The sequence below is a fragment of the Triticum urartu genome, chromosome 4A (genome assembly GCF_056163025.1).
Source record: "Triticum urartu cultivar PI428250 chromosome 4A, HENAU_Tu73, whole genome shotgun sequence".
Lineage (NCBI taxonomy): Eukaryota > Viridiplantae > Streptophyta > Magnoliopsida > Poales > Poaceae > Triticum > Triticum urartu.
Window position 1 is genome coordinate 22,322,463 of NC_141876.1, and position 18,571 is coordinate 22,341,033.

At 48.9% G+C, this 18,571-nt stretch overlaps 3 protein-coding genes across 6 annotated transcripts; 1 reads left to right on the plus strand and 2 right to left on the minus strand.

Annotated features, from left to right (window-relative positions):
- Positions 1-1,161: 1,161 nt before the first annotated feature.
- Positions 1,162-5,608, minus strand: LOC147974554 (linoleate 9S-lipoxygenase 1). Of its 2 annotated transcripts, XM_087517570.1 has the most exons (6): positions 5,314-5,608; positions 4,576-4,868; positions 3,134-3,778; positions 2,931-3,038; positions 2,520-2,830; positions 1,162-2,409 (listed from the first exon to the last, which is right to left on the minus strand). In XM_087517570.1, exons 1-6 carry the CDS (start codon positions 5,504-5,506, stop codon positions 1,374-1,376), a joined length of 2,586 nt encoding a protein of 861 aa, XP_087373696.1. In that variant the 5' UTR covers positions 5,507-5,608; the 3' UTR covers positions 1,162-1,373. The 2 variants fall into 2 exon arrangements, with proteins under 2 accessions (XP_087373696.1, XP_087373697.1); XM_087517571.1 differs by lacking the exon at positions 2,931-3,038.
- Positions 5,609-7,495: 1,887 nt separating this feature from the next.
- Positions 7,496-9,621, minus strand: LOC125550428 (peptidoglycan-binding LysM domain-containing protein). The gene is made up of 2 exons (XM_087517572.1): positions 9,059-9,621; positions 7,496-8,188 (listed from the first exon to the last, which is right to left on the minus strand). Exons 1-2 carry the CDS (start codon positions 9,344-9,346, stop codon positions 7,814-7,816), a joined length of 663 nt encoding a protein of 220 aa, XP_087373698.1. The 5' UTR covers positions 9,347-9,621; the 3' UTR covers positions 7,496-7,813.
- A 2,286-nt stretch (positions 9,622-11,907) lies between these two features.
- Positions 11,908-18,447, plus strand: LOC125550429 (protein ETHYLENE-INSENSITIVE 2). Of its 3 annotated transcripts, XM_048713425.2 has the most exons (10): positions 11,908-12,147; positions 12,272-12,697; positions 12,799-12,885; positions 13,017-13,130; positions 13,232-13,444; positions 14,413-14,592; positions 14,714-14,869; positions 15,258-15,375; positions 15,465-17,188; positions 17,810-18,447. In XM_048713425.2, exons 2-10 carry the CDS (start codon positions 12,446-12,448, stop codon positions 18,092-18,094), a joined length of 3,129 nt encoding a protein of 1,042 aa, XP_048569382.2. In that variant the 5' UTR covers positions 11,908-12,147; positions 12,272-12,445; the 3' UTR covers positions 18,095-18,447. The 3 variants fall into 3 exon arrangements, with proteins under 3 accessions (XP_048569382.2, XP_048569381.2, XP_048569380.2); XM_048713424.2 differs by having other exon boundaries at positions 12,234-12,697; positions 14,714-17,188; XM_048713423.2 differs by having other exon boundaries at positions 14,714-17,188.
- Positions 18,448-18,571: the final 124 nt, after the last annotated feature.

Here is an 18,571-nt window from a genome sequence, read left to right on the forward strand (position 1 = left end):
GCTTCTATTTGTTCCGTTAAGGGAGACCCGCGACTTCTAGCGTGACAGACCAACACTCTAACCAGCTGAGCTATTTCCCTCTTCGTTCTCCTCGGATTCCAGTCCAATCTCCCAATCAGTGAGAAATAGACGGTCGGATCAAAAATCCCAGGGAAAAAAGAAAAGATATCTCGGTAACGAAAACCATAGGAGGTTGTACTGGCGAGACCCAAGAGTTCGCAGCAGCCCAAAAGAAAAACCGCCTGGAAGTCCGAGGACCTTTAGTCTTTCTATACGCTAATTCCTCACTGAACCTCAGTCCATAGTTTGACCTACCTTTCTGAAGTCAGGGTGAACTCGTTCACCTTACGTCTTTGGTGGAATGGAACCCCCTACCCAGTGTCAAGCATATAGCTAGCGTTTCTGATGAACTTTACTTCACACCTAAAAAATCCCGATTGGAAAGAGATAAACTTGACACGCTATAGTGACAGGCGAGGGCGAGCGTAGATGCTTTTTGGGCTTATTTTCTAAAATATCGTGACTCGGGCAAAAACCGCTGGAGTGAATTGACTTGTAATTATACTCGGTTGGCCTTCTCCTATCCGGGGAATCATCGGTTGAAGTAATCTGGTTGGGATTGAACACTACGGCTTGGAGTTGGGTTAGGGTTGCTCGGAAACACACAGGGCTCGCCAAGCTGGCCGGTGGGGTTGCCGAGCTGCTGTACGAAGAGGAGAGAAGGAGGCAGTTCCGTGCGAGCAGGGGTAGAAGAGGATCTGGGCGAGGCAAGCTGGGGGACGATGCCTGCGAGGTGGAGGGAGAGCTCGGGGTTCTGCGTGAGATTAGGATCGATTAATTGCAATCACGAGGGATCAGGGGGATTTTCTTTTATTTCTTATTGGGTGTGTCTAGGGCACATCTAGATGTGCTCTAATTATTGCACATCTAAGTGAGTGAATTAAGTATAGAGAAGAAAAGAAAAAAGAAAAAAAAATATCCACACGAATCTCAACGTAAGATCAATGACATAGGACTTAGATGTGCAATACTTATGGCACATCTAGATGTGCTTTAGCAAAACTGTTTCTTATTTACATAAGAAGCAGAATATTGAGCGTTAGATTTCAATTGAATCAACGGCATTGGTGTGGTCTGGCGGTGGTGTCTTTTCAGACTATAGATAGAAAGTGTTTCCCTTTATTTATGGGCAAATGGACGAGGATTAACAGTTTAAAGACCAGGATCGAACAATTGCTGACACAAGCTCACACACACACTGCACCAGTCTCTCGACACGTTCCCGTACGTGGCGAACGAGTCGCACTCTCTTTATTCGGACGCACACGCGCTGTGGTTGGCGTCAGACGAGACGAAGCTCCGATTTACCATGCTCAGATGGAGATGCTGTTGGGGATGCCCTTGGCGGTGAGGCCGGCGGCGGCACCCTTGTGGTCGGAGGTGTTAGGGTAGAGCAGCATGTAGGGAAACTTGGCCGGGCCGTTGCGGTTCAAGAGCTGCGGGTCGTGGTTCATGCCCACCACCTTGCTCTCGATCTCCACCAGCCGCTCGCTGAAGCGCTTGAACACCTCCAGCGCCTTGGGGTCGGAGGTCCACTCCGGCGTGTCGCGCTGCCCCAGGTAGAGCTCGTCGGAGGAGTGCTTCGACAGCACCTCCAGCAGCGAGATGCCGATGATGGTCTGGATCTGGCTCGTGATGGTGTGGATGAAGGCCCGCTCCGGGTCGCGCTCCAGCTCCGCGTACTCCTCCGTCCCGGGCTCCGGCATGCGGCGCCGGCTCACCGTCGGCCGGTTTGGGAGGAACCCCGCGTACGGGTACTGCCCGAAGTTGACCGCCGCGTGCAGCGCCGACCCGATCCAGATGATGGTGGTGCACGCCTTGGCCAGCTCGCCCACGTCCTGCATCTTGGGCCACCATGGCGCGTCCTTGAGGTCGCCGTGCCCGACCTCCCGCGCCTCCTTCCACCACGCCTGCAGCTCCACGTCGCCCTGGAGCACGCCGTCGTTGGGGTAGTAGATGGCCAGGTACTCGCTCACGTACTCCTCGATGGCGTGCCAGATCGCCAGCCCGTCCGCCGCGTACGGGTAGTCCGACACCAGCAGCCGCACCTTGTACGGGCTCGAAGGGTCCTCCACCGCCATGCCCCTCTTGATGAGATCGTCGGGCAGGCCCTGCTCGGTGAACTTCCAGTCCTTGTACACCACGGACGACATCCCCAGCGCGAACTTGCCCGGGAACACCGTCATCTCGAAGATGCCGCCGGCGTTGATGAGCGTCTGCCGCGCCAGCGCGTTGATGGTCATGGTGTCGCGGTAGTGCGGGCTCAGCAGCTTGTGCACCGGGTGCGTCACGCTGAGGTGCCGGTTCGTCGAGATCACGAACGGCTCCATCACCGCGTGAGTGTTCAGCCTGCATGCACGTTCCAATCGTACTACATCAGTTGTGCATCTACTGAGTACTGACTGGATACCACCGGGTCAGTGTCGCCATTGTTTGGGGTCACTCCATGCTGTACGTACCAGTGGCTGACGAGCTGGTGCCACCCGGAGTCATTGACGGCGACGTAGGCCTTGGCGAACTCCCACACCCAGCCTTGGACGGAGCCGCTCGGCACCGGCGTGTACACCTTGCTCTTGGCGATGGTCAGGCCGTCCTGGATGATAGGCTCGCTGAGCTCGATGGCGAGCGGCGTGAGCCTGCCGTCGCCGCGGAGGAAGAAGAGGGTCCTGGTGGCGTAGATGAAGTTGCCGGGCAGGTTGTTGACGTCGATCAGGAACGGCATGAACCGGTCGTGGTGATCAAGGATGTAGAGCCTGTTGCTTTCCAGCGCCTGCATGCAAACAGGTTGCAACATGCCAAAATTAGTTACACCTGCTCCCATCAAATCACAGTGGATCGCGATGGGTTGGCCGACTCCTGTATGTCATTACCTGCTGCACGGTGAGGCCCTCGAGGTTCTTCTCGATGTGCCCCGCCGTGATGGTGCTGGTGTGGTCACCAAACTTGCTAGGGTCAAGGCTACTTTTTGGCGGGAACTCCTGCGTGCATGCCGACCCAACGCAAATTAAAGATTTGCACGCTCTCCCCATCGACAGCATAGTACATACTCAACACATAATAACTGTTGACTCACCGTGAGACGCGTGATCATGACGGGGTTGACGCCGGCGAGCACCTCCCGGGCGAACTCCTCGTCGGTCCTCCACGCCTGCTGGTCCGCCTGGATGATGTGGGGGACGGGGAGCTTGAGGAGGGAGTCGCCGCCGACGGGGAGGAGGTCCTTGACGAGCTGGAGCGGGAACTGCCTGCGCAGCTCTTCGAGGGCGGGCACCATGGGCAGCTTGATGCCGCCCTCGTAGAGGTTGATGATGTCCTGGAAGGAGTCGAACTCGCCGGGGGTGGTGTCGACGTAGGTGCGCACCGCCGGCAGGATGCCCTGCGTGATGGCCTTGATGGAGTAGCCCAGGAAGTCGGACGTCTTGAGGTGGCCGAACTTCTCGTCCCGCGGCACGTAGATCTGCTCCAGCAGCGACAGCCGGCTCTCCAGGCTCGGGTCCTTGGCGTCGGGCTTGCGGCCCGTGCGGCCCCGGCGCGGGTAGGGGTGGTCGGCGCTGCCGCCGAGGACCGGGCGGCCCTCGCCGAGGTCGTTGTAGACGTCGTAGCGGTAGACGCGGTCGTGCTCCTGGTAGGGGCCCTGCCGGTCGTCGCCCCGCAGGTTCCGGAGCTCGTCGTCGCGGTACGGCTTCAGCGCCGCCGGCATCTGGCTCGGCAGGTACGTCTGTACGCGTGTACACAAACCAAAACATTGTCATTCACATGAGCACTGAACCTGCACCTGCACCTGCACCTGCAGGAAGCCGATCGATGGCTTGCTCATAACAAAAGAAAACTCCCGTACGTACGTATGTTGCTAGCTAGTACTCCTAGTTGAATAAGATGATTTTGCTTTGCCAACTAGCTAGAGCAGTAATCGCCTTTTCTTTCAGGTGTTTTATCTCGCTGTTTCGGTAAAGTAAACCGGATTGAGTGCTACATCTCTTTTCAAAAGTTTCTTCTGGGGTCGGCCACCCATGTAACGATGGAGGTCGTCTCAGGTCGTGGAGGTGGAGCCATGGGTTCGTGTGAGCTCACGTACCTACTCCCTTAGTTCCATATTATTCCCTTCGTTCGGAATTATTTGTCTTGAATATGGATGTATCTAGAACTAAAATACGTCTTGATATGTACATTTCCGCGACAAGTAATTCTGAACGGAGGGAGTACTCGTCGCTGATTTAGTGAGAACTTTGTACTAAATCAGCAACAAGTAATATGGAACGGAGTGAGTACGTGTCTGCCAGCAGCAGGTCGCGCACTTGGTCAGTCAAGTGCAACAGTTTTCCTCACCTACCAGCGTGCCACGGTGCCAGTTTCATTCAATCTTGTGCTGCACCTAGCCATACTATCTTTTCTACCAACACGGAATAAATTCTGCACCCACTAATCTTATCTTATCTCAAAGAAGACTTAATGACCATGAACGACGAAGCCGGCCGGTGAAAAGGAAAGGAGAGGAGAGGCAAAAGGATCACTCACGTCGTTGGCGAAGAAGACGCGGCTGTAGGTGTAGCTGGCGGCGGGGTAGACCCAGGAGTTGGCGACGAAGGAGAGGCTGCCGCGGCCGGGGACGTCGTGGAGGGTGACGGTCTTGAGCAGGAACTCGGAGCTGTGGTAGTTGTTGACGATGATGGCGCCCGGCACCCCGAGCTTCTCCACCTCCCAGTCGAAGGTGAGGCCGAACTTGGACTCCCCCGTCGTCAGCGACGGCAGGCTCGTCACCCACTGCTCCAGCTCCGCCTCCGCGCCCACCTTGCCGCGCCCGCCGTTGTCTGCACGCACGTATTATCAGATTCTCACATGCTTAGTTCATCACTAGTACTACTGATCTTACTTTACTTTGATTATTGAGAGAGATATTAGTTTACTCCTACTTCTCCGTTCAACGCTACTATTGTTGAGTAGTGTAGTATGTCTTTGTGCTTTACTACTTGAGATTGTGCTTTTGACGTGTCCTTGCTTGTTCTATTACTTTGTCCGGAGCATCAAGCTCTGGCACAAGCACTACTTGATGATGTTGTCTCTTCTTTCCATGCCATGCCCATGCTCAGCTAAAGCTAAAGACGACCGACCAAGCTAGGCTATCTTTCTTTAGCCGATCGAGATACATCCATCCATCCATCCATCCATGGCCGCCGGCCCACACGAAAGAAATCCTATCTACTGAGGAGAGGAGGAGGAGGAGGAGGAGCAAGATGAGAAGGGCGGAGTGCTTACCGTGGTCGACGAGGGTGGAGCTGATAAGCTGGCAGGTGACGCCCTTGCCGAGGAAGTCGCCGATGCCGTCCATGATGGTGGCGCCGAAGTCGGTGAGGTCCAGCACGTTCTTCCTCATCAGCACCACCGTGCCCTTGAGCCGCGCGCTCTTGTTCGCGCCGGTCAGGCTGTCGATGAGCCCTCCCAGAATCATCCTGGCCTCCTTCTCGCTTTCACTGCTCCAATGGCACTTGTACTGCTTTCCGTTGGAGAGCTGTGCGGAGGAAGACGGGTGTGTGAGGAGGTCGCCGCGCGGGCCGGGCGTTTTATAGGAGTGGGTGGGGGTGCGGCGAGAGCGGGCGCGCGTACCACGGGTGTGCGTGCTGCCGTGCCGTGACAGCCCGGCCGCCTGGCCTGACCTAGTGACCTGACCTGACTGTTACGTGAATGGCGTGGGAGATATCCGCGCTCGCTGGTTGCGATGGATCCATCCATCGCCCCGTCGTCATTTTCTTCTGCGCGCGGCGCGTAGCGGCTGGCTCGATCGGATCGGACTACCCGTCGCAGCCTCGTGTTTCGCATGGCGCGCTCCAGCTCCAGGGATGGACCATCGCGTACGTCGCTGCGGCGAGGACATATTTTTGCGTCCGCCGTATTTGGCGGTCAAACGTACGCGTCGGCGACCGGCGGGGCGCGCCATACATACTACATGCGGACAGCGGACCGAGAGCGGCGACGCGTCGGTCGTTTGAATAGTTCGCCGAACGGTGCATGCATGTGGCTGACACAATGTTTTGTATGTTTTTTTTTTGCGGGTGAAAAGGGACTTCTCGTTACTCAAGGCGGCCTCTCAGCGGAGGCCAGACGTACAACAGACTCAATCTCCGAGTGGAACCACACGGCGGCCCGGGGGGTCCTTCGCCCGTAGGAGGCAAGTTCATGACTACATTTATTTTCTGAGCGATTACAAAAAGTAAATGAGATCTCCCTTCCAGCGGCTGCCACTATATTTCTAATCTCGTGAATGAGGATGCGGTGCACCGAACGATCCTCCACATTTGCTATGATCATCGCCACAGCCTCCGCGCAATCAAGCTCGACCGTGATAGGCAAACCGGTCCTATGCAGAGCCAAGTCGAGGCCTTCCTTGCAAGCCGCGAGCTCCGCACCCAGGGCATTATCACATGTGCGCAACTCTCTACATGCAGTATAGATGATTTCTCCACGATCATCGCGCAGAATCATCACTCTTCCTGCCGCTCCCGTCGCCGCAACAAAACTTCCGTCGGTGTGTAGCTTAGTGCAGCCCGGCGGTGGCGCGGTCCATGATCTCTCCTCCTTAGCCACCTTAGGAGGGCGTGTGGCAGACGGTGGCAAGGAGACCGTCATCTTCCCCTTGACCATATCAGCATTTGGGTATTGTTGGATACAGAGCAGCGAAGTGATATACCCATGCAAGAACCGACGTGGGGCCTCAGAAGGGGCCAGGGCATTTGTATGGTTTCTAACCGTCGTATCGTATCCGTCCAATCGGACATGCTCACATACATGTACAATCTAATGTTTTGTATGTTTTTTCTTTATTGGCAAATCTGTAAAGATATCCATGTAAAATGAGAAAGGAAAACATACATGTGCACACTCTCATGGTGCCAGTACGTGCATTTCATGGGAGTGCTCTGGTCTTGTTGAAATTTTTGTTAGATCTGCCATGGTAGTGGATAAATATGTCATGTGACGAGATCTCAATCGATTGAGATTTATAAGGTGACTGAAACTTTAAAGCCTCCGGATTTGCATCCAAGGGCTGGTGTTTTACTTCCCAATTTCCCTTTGCTTTCGGCTGGATACGAGTCAACAATGGGCTGTCCAATATTGGCCTTTTAGCTACGACGTGTAGTATATGCTAGCAAAGTACTTATATTACTTTAACGTTTCTAAAAAAAAGTATATTACTTTAACAGAAAAACTAAAACAGTATTTTACAAAATGAAGAAAAACAAACAAATACTGAAACTAAATTTTATCTACAATCGACAGAATTTCTGGAGTCTTTTATATACCCTGCTAAAAGAAGAAACAAGTACATGACACTTCAGTACAGCCGTGTATGGGATTAAGATTTGCAAAAAGAACGGTCAACTGAGAATTAGCAAATCCTAGATTTAGAATGACGCGTAAGTGAGCCCGAACTCAGTGTATGAGCTACAATGGGTGCAACAAATAATTTAGGGGAGAAGATTTCACTTCTCCTACAACAACAAATGCTATACTTGACTGTTCTTGGGAGTCCTGGCTTGTATGCCATCCAGTACTTGCTACAATTATTACCTTTTAAGTTCACCTTACATGCTTTTTTTTAGGTTTTACCTTACAGAGGTCCACAGTTTCACATTACATTACACATAAGAGAGGGCAAACCAACAATGGTTCAAGCAGAGAAGTAGGTGGAAATCATCAAATGATATGTATAGTCACCTATACACGAATACCCTTGTATATACTTCCCGCTGGCCTGCATCTAATGGCCTGTTTGTCGCTGCTCCCACCTAAGGTCCTCCGAGAACTCCATCATAGCAGCTCTCGGATCGCCACCTGTGACGGACAGGTAGTACTCGGCGGTTCCGTCATCAACATGCAAGCTTCGCCTCACCGACTCGAGAATCCGTTTGCTTTGCCTTTTTGCAGCTGCAGCATTTGCCACGGATTCTGCATTTCCATTCGGGTGGCCCTCGGGATAAAAGACCGCGACCTCTCTCTTTGCGTTGTGATCCATCTCAATGTAGCATGTGCTACCCAGCAGGATTTCTGGATCACTGATTGGTATCAGAAGCCTCTCCCTTGAGTAGATACCGTGGTCACTCATCATATTGTTGAACCGTTTGATATCGGTCACCTGATTGAAATTCACAGGATATCAGATACGGTTTGATGAGAAGGATTGCTAACACAAGCACAGTACAGCTGTATAACTTTCTGAAACAGTGGACACAGTTGCCTAGAATGGTACTCCCTCCGTTTTCAAAATAGATGACTCAGCCACTCACAAATGAAGTAGATGAGGATACCAATTGTTTTTAATTTAACAACTTTGTAAATAACAGTAGTCCAATAAGTTTGAACATGTGTGTGGTCAATGTTTGGCTTAACTCTATATAAGCAACAGTGAACTTTGCTAAAAAACAAAGTAACAGTGAACATAAAAAGGGTTATTAGCTGAAGGTACATGGGCATTCTACAGCCTTACTATCAGTTGTAGCGACATCATGGAAACCAAACCTTGAGACCGAGCAAAGTAAGCCACTACAGCCTTACTATCAGTTAGAACATTCAACATTTTAACTGATACAACTAAGCAATGAGTACTGGCAGGCATTATGGAAGCAGTGTATCAATCATCAAACATTGTATCATGGTTCATGAACATTACTATCAGATAGCCAATGATTAAAAAAAATAAACTATGTTAGCGACAATTGTGTTGACTGATTTTCATGGTCAGAAATTATTGTGGCGACTTGCAACTATCTGTTAGGCAATCACTCATGACTTCCAGAGTTGTATTCCAAGTTCCAAGAACTGTTTCTCGCATCATACATCTTGCAGTATTCGATATTATTGGCTTTGATGCTACTACGGAATCTGCCAAGCTCAGCATAGGTTGGTGTTGCACCAGAGCAGCACAAAGTACGAGTTCAGCTAACAACAATACCTGAAGAATAAGCTTGAGACGGGGAGGATGGACAGATAGATAGATGGATGATACCTGGACGGAGTACTTGAGCGCGACGCCGGGGACGGTGTCGCCGCGACGGACGGTGTGCGAGAGCGCGAAGCGGGCGAGGGAGGCGGCGCGCCAGAAGGCCCTGGTGGCCGGGTCGCCGAGGACGCGGCGCACGCCCCAGGGCGCGCGGAAGGCGGCCTCGAGCACGGCGCGGTCGGAGGCGACGGCGCGCCAGAGGCGGCAGACGCAGGCCGCCCGCGCGACGTCCGCGGGCGGGAGCCGGTGCAGGACCGCCCGCAGGAGGTCGGCCGGGAAGTCGTGGCCGCTCATCGGGGACGGCGCCTCCGGGCCGGGTTTGGTGGCGGGGGAGGTGGGGAGGGTGTCTCCGGCGCGGCTGCTCACGGCGACCGGGAGGCCCGCGCCGTGGCTGCAGGTGGGTGGGGGCGGCGGCGGCGGCGTGGCGGGGGATCCTACCTATGGATGGACGGGGGAAGAAGGCGCGGGCCGTGGTTGACCGGCTGTGGCTGCGAGGGGGAACGGAGATGTGTGGCGCTCCAGGGCGGTGCGTGCACGACCCGCGGACCGCACCACAGCAGCCGGCGTTGCGCCGCAGAATGCACATTCCTCCACGCCTTGCATTATCACCAACTGTAAATATTCTCATTCAAAAAGCTGTACGTATTATTCTCCTAGTACTATAGTTGAGACTTACTCCTTCCGTAGTGTCAAAAAAACAACTTACAATATGAGACGAATGGACGTACCAGTGTGTATTAGATTTTTTTTTCTTTAAGAGAACTTTGTAACATATAGCAAATCAATATCGTTAGATTTTTCATACTACAGCGACCTCCTCGAAGGCCCCCCTACTCACCCTCTCAAGCGGACAGATTTCTAACTCACTTTCGACTAAAACACTGCGATCGTGCCGTCGCCGGCCCCGGCTCAGTTAAGGTTACAGCGTCCCCGTCCCAGCCTCAGGGCAAGCGCACCTTGAAATCATTTGGCGCAAGAAAAACATCTACATTGCGTGAGAAATAGGAAAAGTCATTTCTTAACAATATATCATTCCTTGTGCCGCCCTCTCGCCTCGCGGGGACGTGTTAGTCGAGCACAAACCAGCGACATTGTAACGTTGTTCCCAGTTTTTTTTTTGTTTGCGAGGGAACCACACGATCCATATTTCACGCAATTTCCAACTATTAACAAAGGACATGTCATAAAAAAGCCAGCTACAAAAATAATTAGCTATTTTTGTACTTAGATTTTCCTCAATAAGTCATCCAAACATTTCCGATGACACAACGAACTGTCAAGAATACGAACATGGCTTGTGATGCTTAACTTGTGTCACCTAAAGTTTCATCAAACCGTCATCTAAGATTACGTAAGATCTAGAGGGGTTGCCTCAGGCGGGCATCAACCTGTGATGGTCACCGTCGCCGAAAATGGTCTTAGGTGATGGTTCTTCCTTTGTCACGAGGATTTTCTTCACAAGAGATCACATGTTTTGTGGTGTCTACTTATCCTTTGCATTGATCCTTGCCACTACTCCTTGGGCTACACTCACCGCAGATTAACTTGTTCTGCTCGACCCGCCGCCTCAGAGCAACACCAATTACGTGACCGGTGAACCCCCGCTACCTGACGTCATTAGCGCACTGAGAAAGGGTCGGGGAAGTGTCTCCTTCCCTAGATTTCGTCGATGATGCCCCAAGCACCACGCCCAAAGGGCCAAACCCACGCTCGGTGGCGAATGCGAGTCGGGCTAGAGTGGAGTCAAGCATCCCCGGACGGCGGAGATGTGGGAGACGCCGACACTGGCAGCAACAGTGAGGCGGCGAGGGGTTTGGGGGGGGGGGGGGATATCAGGTGTCTGGTGATACCATCACCCAAGTGCTCCCATACCAGTTTGAAAATTTAAATTTTAGATGTGTCAAAAAAATCAAAATTACGAATGTTCATCATATATGTGTGTACAACGCAAAAAAGACAAATTCAGATGTGAATAGTATTTTTTTATACTCCCTATGTTTCTTTTTAGTCTGCATATAAAATTCGTCTGAAGTCAAACTTTGTAAAGTTTAACCAACTACATAAGAAAAAATGACAACATCTACAATATGAAATCAATATCTTTAGATACATCATGAAACTAATTTTCATACTGTATAACTTTTGTATTGTAAATGTTGCTACCCTTTTAGAAAATTTTGATCAAATTTTATGTAGTTTGACTTCAAACAAATTTTATACGCAAAGTAAAAAAGAAACGAAGGAAGACTATTCATCATTTTGTCTTTATTGACACTATTCATGTTGGATTTCCCTTTTTTGTTTCTCTTTGCGCATTTTGGATTTTAACCTGAATTTTTTAGGGATCCTAGACACATATGTGATTAATATTCACAAAAAAAATCGAATTCTTTTGACACATCTTAAATTGAAATTTTCAAATGGGTATCATGGGGGCACTTGAATGATGGTATCATCTGATATTCTCCCGTGGGCGGGGTCACGAGAGCAGTCGACGGCGAAATTCGTATATAGGATATTTACGAAAATCGCTCGCGGCAAGTGCCCTTGAAAGCAAGTACAATTACCGTGACAGGTTAATCTCTAAATGCAATGACCAAAGTGATTTTGACGAACAAGTTTAGTGATCAGAGTGCATATTTTTTTTACTCATAAAAAAGCAAAAAAACTCAAACTCTGTCGACCTGGAGCTGCCACGTACACCCAGCGCAGCAGCAAGCCGGATCCACGCTCGCAGGTTCTAGCGGGGCGACACTGTAGAGACGGCCCCACAGGCTTCGTCCCCATTCACAACGCAGAATACCGGAAACACCCCTCGCCGCCAAGCCCGCAGCCCCTGCCCTTATCCTCTTCCTCTGTTTTTCCCCACTTTGCCCCCACCCCACCCCTCGCGGGGGCGGCGGCGAGGCCACCCATCACCGCATTGCCTACTTCTTCCCCGCCCCGGCTTCCCGCTCGTCTCGTCTCGGCTCGGACTCCCACGCCACCCAACGCCACGCCGTCGCCCTCGAACCCTCTCTCCGCGGAGCACGCCGGCTCGAAGGAGCTCCGAGCGGAGATCCCTGCGAGCTTGCTCGACTGCTGCTTCAGAGCCGGTGACAACCACCAACTTACTCGCATTGTTCTAAGAATCCCTTCCATTCTCATCTTTGTTTTACTTGCCGTGGTGAATCTAATCCAGATATTTCTATATGGCAATGGGCGCTCTGACCCTTCCAGTTCTCTGTGAATCTGTCTGCGGCGCGGTGGAGTGGAGTACTCTCTTCATTTTTTCCAACCAAGTCGTTGGCTCACTTCAAGGTGGTTTCGCCAGATTTGTACAGATAGTTTGATTGGAGTGTTCGGGCCTGAGGAATCGGGTAAACAGCTGGGCGTGATTCTTGGTGATATTCCATGGAAGCCGTGCACGGTATACAGTCCCTGGCTTCAGGAGACGGCCACCACCACCTTTCCCGGACCCTTGGGCCGGCGCTGCTGATCTCCGTGGGCTATATTGATCTTGGCAAGTGGGTGGCCACGGTCGACGCCGGGGCTCGGTTTGGGTACGACCTCGTGCTGCTGGTGCTGCTTTTCAACTTCTCATCGGTTCTGTATCAGTACATGTGCACCTGCATCGGCATGGTCACCGAGAAGAATCTCGCACAGGTACCCGATTCACGAGTTATTTCTTGCTGCTGCTGTTGTTGTTCAGACATCCACCGTATAGTTCTAGTTCTTACTTGTGATGCGCTTATATGGATTTCAAGATCTCCGACCAGGAGTACAGTCGGTTCATATGTGTCGGCCTTGGTGTCCAGGCAGGATTGTCTTTGCTTACTTCAGAACTAACCATGGTATGCCACTATGTCTACAGGCATTTGTTTTGTTTTGTTTTGTTTGTCAAAGCTTCATTCTAGAGTATTTTGTATTGGATTGGTATGTAACTCCTCACTTTTCTGAACATTTAGTATTTTTTCTGTTTCAGATTTCAGGCATAGCAGTTGGATTCAACCTTGTATTTGATCACGATGATCTCATCACAGGCATCATTTTTGCATGCGTTGTAATTAACCTGCTGCCGTATCTCTTATCCCCTCGGGTAAGTTTATTATTGACCCTGGAACTAGTAATTCTTGATAGGTTCATCTAACTCCTCTATGACCCTATGTGCTTTTCATATATTATTTCTGACCATTCTAGGACAAGAGGATGTCTGGAACGTTAAATGCTTGCATAGCGGGCTTTACGATCCTTTGTTTTGTGCTTGGTTTGTTAATCAGTCAACCAGAGATACCTCTCCATGTGAATGTGATGTTCCCCAAGTTGAGTGGTGAAAGTGCTTACTCACTGATGGCACTTATGGGTGCAAACATAATATCACACAATTTTTATGTTCACTCATCAGTTGTTCAGGTATTTTCCGATGCCTCTTGCTCATACGTAGTTTTAATTGTCCACATATTTGGATTTACATTTGAAGTTGCAGTAGCTGTGTCAAACTGTCTTCCATTATGAGTTGTTTGGTTATATGTTGCAACTTGTGTTGATATCTGGTGTGTGTCATATTTCATAGTTTCAGATACAGATTATGACATCCACGATGCTGAATACATAATAATAACCGTTCATCACAAAAAGGGGCAAGCACCCGCCAAAAATACTAAATAGCTGGGCGTTGGGCATTATGCTTGTGTTCGGTGTCATGTCTCAAGCAGCTTCTGCATAGCATTTGATTTGTTTCGTGTCATTCCACTCGTCAGAATTATCATCTATACCATAGGAAATAGTGCTTCAACTATGCTGCTATAATCATTGAATCACTCATGGGGTATTTGGTTCAAGGAAGGGGTGAATGGAAGACCCATCATGCTTTCATCCCTCATAAGCACAAACTAACAAAAATGAGGATGGAGTCATCCCCGAAAATTCATGGAATGATCAGTTGATCGCATGATGGACCAATCCACCTTCGCATGAAGAGGCGGTCCTCCAATCCAACATTCAATTGAAGTATTAATGTTTCCAGGGTTGTCGGACAATGTACCTTTTTTGCTAAATTTTCATTCTTATTATGCAAGTAAACATGGAGAAAATGGTATTGCATGTTTTCATTAAATGTCATGTGGATTGTTTCCTAAGTGAATGATGCTAACGGAACTAGCACTGTTACATTTTGTGTTTTTTTTATTACGTGGTTAATTCAACTATTAGAAAGTCTGGAAAACTATTAAAATTTGGTTATGATAGTTCAGAAATATTGTAGAACACATCAGGTTAACGTGGCAATGCACTCTGTATTCCCTGATTCCACTATTATTTACAAACAAGTCAATTTTACTATTTATTCCTGCTTATTGGAGTTCATTTTATCATATATGCAGGTTCAAAAGAGGTCTCATGTTCTTACCCTTCGTACCCTGTTTCATGACCACCTTTTTTCTATATTATTCATTTCTACTGGAGTTTTTCTTGTGAACTATGTTCTGTTGAGCTCAGCGGCATCGGAATCTAGTCACAATGTGATCCACTCCTTTCATGATGCTGTAGATCTGATGAACCAGGTTTGTGAGTCCAGTTTCTACAGTATAAATCCAAATATTAAAATTACAATCATGCCTTTTGGTGTTCTAAGTATACATTGAAATTTCTTCCTGAGTTTCTCTGGGTTCTTGCCTTCTGCAGATATTTACAAATCCCATGGCTCCACTTGTGTTACTAGCGGTTCTTCTCTTTTCGAGCCACATTATTTCGTTGACATGTGTTATCGCCAGTCGTGCAGTTATGGAGAATTTCTTTGGTGCAAATCTGTCTCTTTCTGCGCATCATGTGCTACTCAAGGTTCTTTCCATGATTCCTACTATCTATTGTGCAAAAGTAGCAGGCTCCGAAGGGATATATCAGTTACTCATTCTTTGTCCAGTAATCCAGGGCATGACCCTGCCCTCCTCTGCTATTCCTGTTTTCCGTATTGCCTCATCACGGTCAATGATGGGCAACTACAGGATATCTCTGTACGTTGAAATACTAGCCTTCCTTGCATTTCTTCTTATGTTGTTCACAAATATCATTTTCGCGGCCGAAATCATGTTCGGTGACAGCAGCTGGACAAACAACCTGAAAGGGAACACTGAAAGCCCTGTCATAATTCCACATGCTGTACTAATTCTAATGTCTTGTGCGTCTATTGCTTTTACACTCTTCCTGGCTGTGACTCCAATAAAATCAGCCAGTAGTGAAGCTGAAACTCATGAGTGGTCTGTGCACTCTCCGAGAGAAGCACTGGGCACCACTCATCACAGAGAAGATACTTATCCGGAATATATTGCACGCGAAGAAATTCAAAGGTATTCTGTTGATGCTGTTCCAAAGGATTCATTGGGAAGTCATAAGAAATCAGCTTTGGAGCATACTGACAGTTCTGAAACCACTGCAGAATCCGATAACGGGGCTCAACAATCAACTGCTCATATGGCGACTATTCCTGAGGCTGACTCCTTAGCGCCCTGCAACCTCGAGGAGTCAAAATCAGTTGTTAGGGTTGACTTTACAGAGTCAACTACAAAGGTTTCTACTGCCATGGTAGTAGAACAAAGTTCAGCAGAGAATATCAAAATGAAGAGCACGGCTGAGAAAGATGTCGAAGTTGAAGCAGATGTTTGCACAGACAAGGACAATGAGACTTCACATAATGTGAGCTCCAGTAATAAGTCCACTGGAGGCAAAGCACCCTCTTCATCTTCCAGTGATCCACCATCCCTTGCTATGAGCAGGTATAAAGAAGCTGATGCTATCAGTGGCAGTAGTGGCCTCTCAAGGCAGCCTGGTTTGGGCCGTGCTGCAAGGAGACAGTTAGCAGCTATTCTTGATGAGTTCTGGGGGCATCTTTTTGATTATCATGGTAAGTTGACACAAGAAGCTAATTCTGAAAGGATCAACCTTTTGCTAGGACTGGACTTGGGAGTAGATGGTTCAGCTGGGAGAACGGATAACCAAAACACTCAAGCTTCCAAGAACCCCTTAGCGAGAGATACAGTGCCAGGATCAGGCATCTCTAGCCCATACTTGTCTTTTGGGCTTCAGATGGGTGCCATGGGGTCATCAGCCTGGTCACAGAGCATGCATTTACCAAACACAGACGCTCTGAGTTCAAGCAGCACGTTTCTTGACCAAAATGCAAAAGAAATCACGAATTATGATGGGGCACCTTACTGTGATAACCAGTTGTGTCAGCCTGCTACCATTCATGCTGGGTATCAGCTAGCAAACTATCTAAAAGTGATAGATGCAAGTCGGCGTTCACGTTCCAGCATTCCACTGAAGGCACAGCGACCTCCTATATCTTCTGAATCCGCTGGTTCCAACTACGCTGGCTCTGCTATTCGTTCATTTGGTTCTACCACTTTGCAGAACCCAACAATGAGCGGCTTAAGTACAATGATGGTAGGAAGATCGTATTACGATCCCACTACCATTCTTGGTGGTGGCTCATCTGCTTACCCAAAGAAGTACCAGAGCTCACCCGATATATCTGCTGTAATTGCTGCAAGCAGGAATTCACTGTTGAATAAAGCAAATATGGGCAGTGCTGCTGGAAATCAGTCATATCTTAGTAGGGTGGCATGTGAAAAATCACGTGATGTGGACGCAGCAAACATGTTACAGAGCTCTATGCAGTCGAGTATGAACACCAAACCAGCATCACTTTGGTCCCGGCAACCATTTGAACAACTGTTTGGTGTGCCGAGTGCAGAGTTGAATAATAGGAGCGAGGTGAACACCGAGCGCAGATCAAATGTCACCAAGGATGATTTCTCATACAAGGAATCCGAAGCAAAGCTTCTCCAGTCTCTTAGGTTTTGCATCATGAAGCTCTTAAAGCTGGAAGGGTCGAGATGGCTTTTTAGGCAGAATGGTGGTCGTGATGAAGATCTAATTGACCAAGTCGCTGCAGCTGAGAGAGTTTCACAAGAAACCACAAATGACATGGACGTTAATTGCATGCACGGACAGCTCAATTGTGGTGGTGATTGTGTTTGGCAGGCTTCCCTGGTTGTTAGTTTTGGTGTCTGGTGTATCCGTCGGGTGCTTGACCTGTCCCTTGTGGAAAGTAGGCCAGAACTTTGGGGCAAGTATACTTATGTTCTCAACCGTCTTCAGGTAACCCTTTTGCCTTATTATTTTTCAGGCTTGCAGTAGACTACAACATGCACCCTTACGCTGAAAAAGGCAACCTGAGAAGTGGATCCCGACATTGTTTGCTCATCCATTTAGCAAAGATTCTTTTAACATATTGACATTCAAAATGAAGTTCCAGTTTCCAGTAAACTACTCCCTCTGTTCCAAAATGCAGTGCATATTTTGTTTTCTAAGAGTCAAACATGTTATATTTGACCAAGTTTAAAGGGGAAAGAATAACATCCAGAATACAAAATCAATAACAATAGATTCGCCATGAAGCGTACTTTTTATTTTCTTTATTTAGCATTTTAGATGTCGATAGTTTATTCTATGAACTTGGTCAGACCTAGACATGCTTGAATGAAGTTGAAACAGGGGGGTGTATGCTAGAGTCGCAGTTAATTTGAGGATATATCAACTATTCGAACATAAGAATTTGAGAATATGTCAACTAACCATGGAGGGTGGAAGAACTGTTAGTACATGACATAACTGAACTTAGCGTGGTGATTGGAACGTACTGTTGAGCATATATCAATTTCATGTCATTCTCATCGCATATTCTGTTTTCTGATATCTTGTTTACCTTATTTGATGCAGGGGATCCTCGATCCTGCATTTTGTAAGCCTCGGAAACCCGTCACCGGGTGCTCATGCCTCGAGAAAGCACGTCTGGTCGCCAAGCCGATGCCCGCCACCTTCACTGCCATAGCTGACATCTTGCTGTTGATCAAAGATGTGGAGCAAGCCGTTTTGGGCCGGAGGGGTCAAAGCGGCACGGTGGCAGGAGATGGTGCCTTCCCTAAAGGGAAGGAAAACCTTGCTTCTGTGCTCAAGCGATACAAGCGTAGGCTCTCGAGCAACAAGCCACCTGCCGGACCATAGCTGTCAGTCAGCCTCTCACCAAGCCTCTGTAGACTGTAGGGTTCTTGTTACCACTGCTTCTTCTCGTATATTGGGTTTTTCTGCTGCATGCCGTACGCCTGGAGGCTTTTCGATCTTGGTTCAGTAATGGCAATCGACTGTAACTGGTTTTGCCCATATAATGGCAATTCACTCTGGTTTTTCCCATATAATGGCAATTGCATAGTGTTCTACAAGGGCAAGGTGTGAACGGTCACTGTAGCTGCTTCGAGCGAGATGTACAAAAAATCGTTGGTAGTTTGTTGAAGTGGCTCTGTAAATTTGACTGTAACTCAAATTCCTCTTGTGGCTAAATCTTTGTATTTCAATGTTTCCGCGGCTTTTGCCGCCCCTTTCCACAAACAAGTACTGAAAACCCTAGGATCCAGGAAATGTCCTAACTGATGCACCGCGATCGTGACATTGACCACTGTCTCTTTTATTTTTCAGTAGTATTTG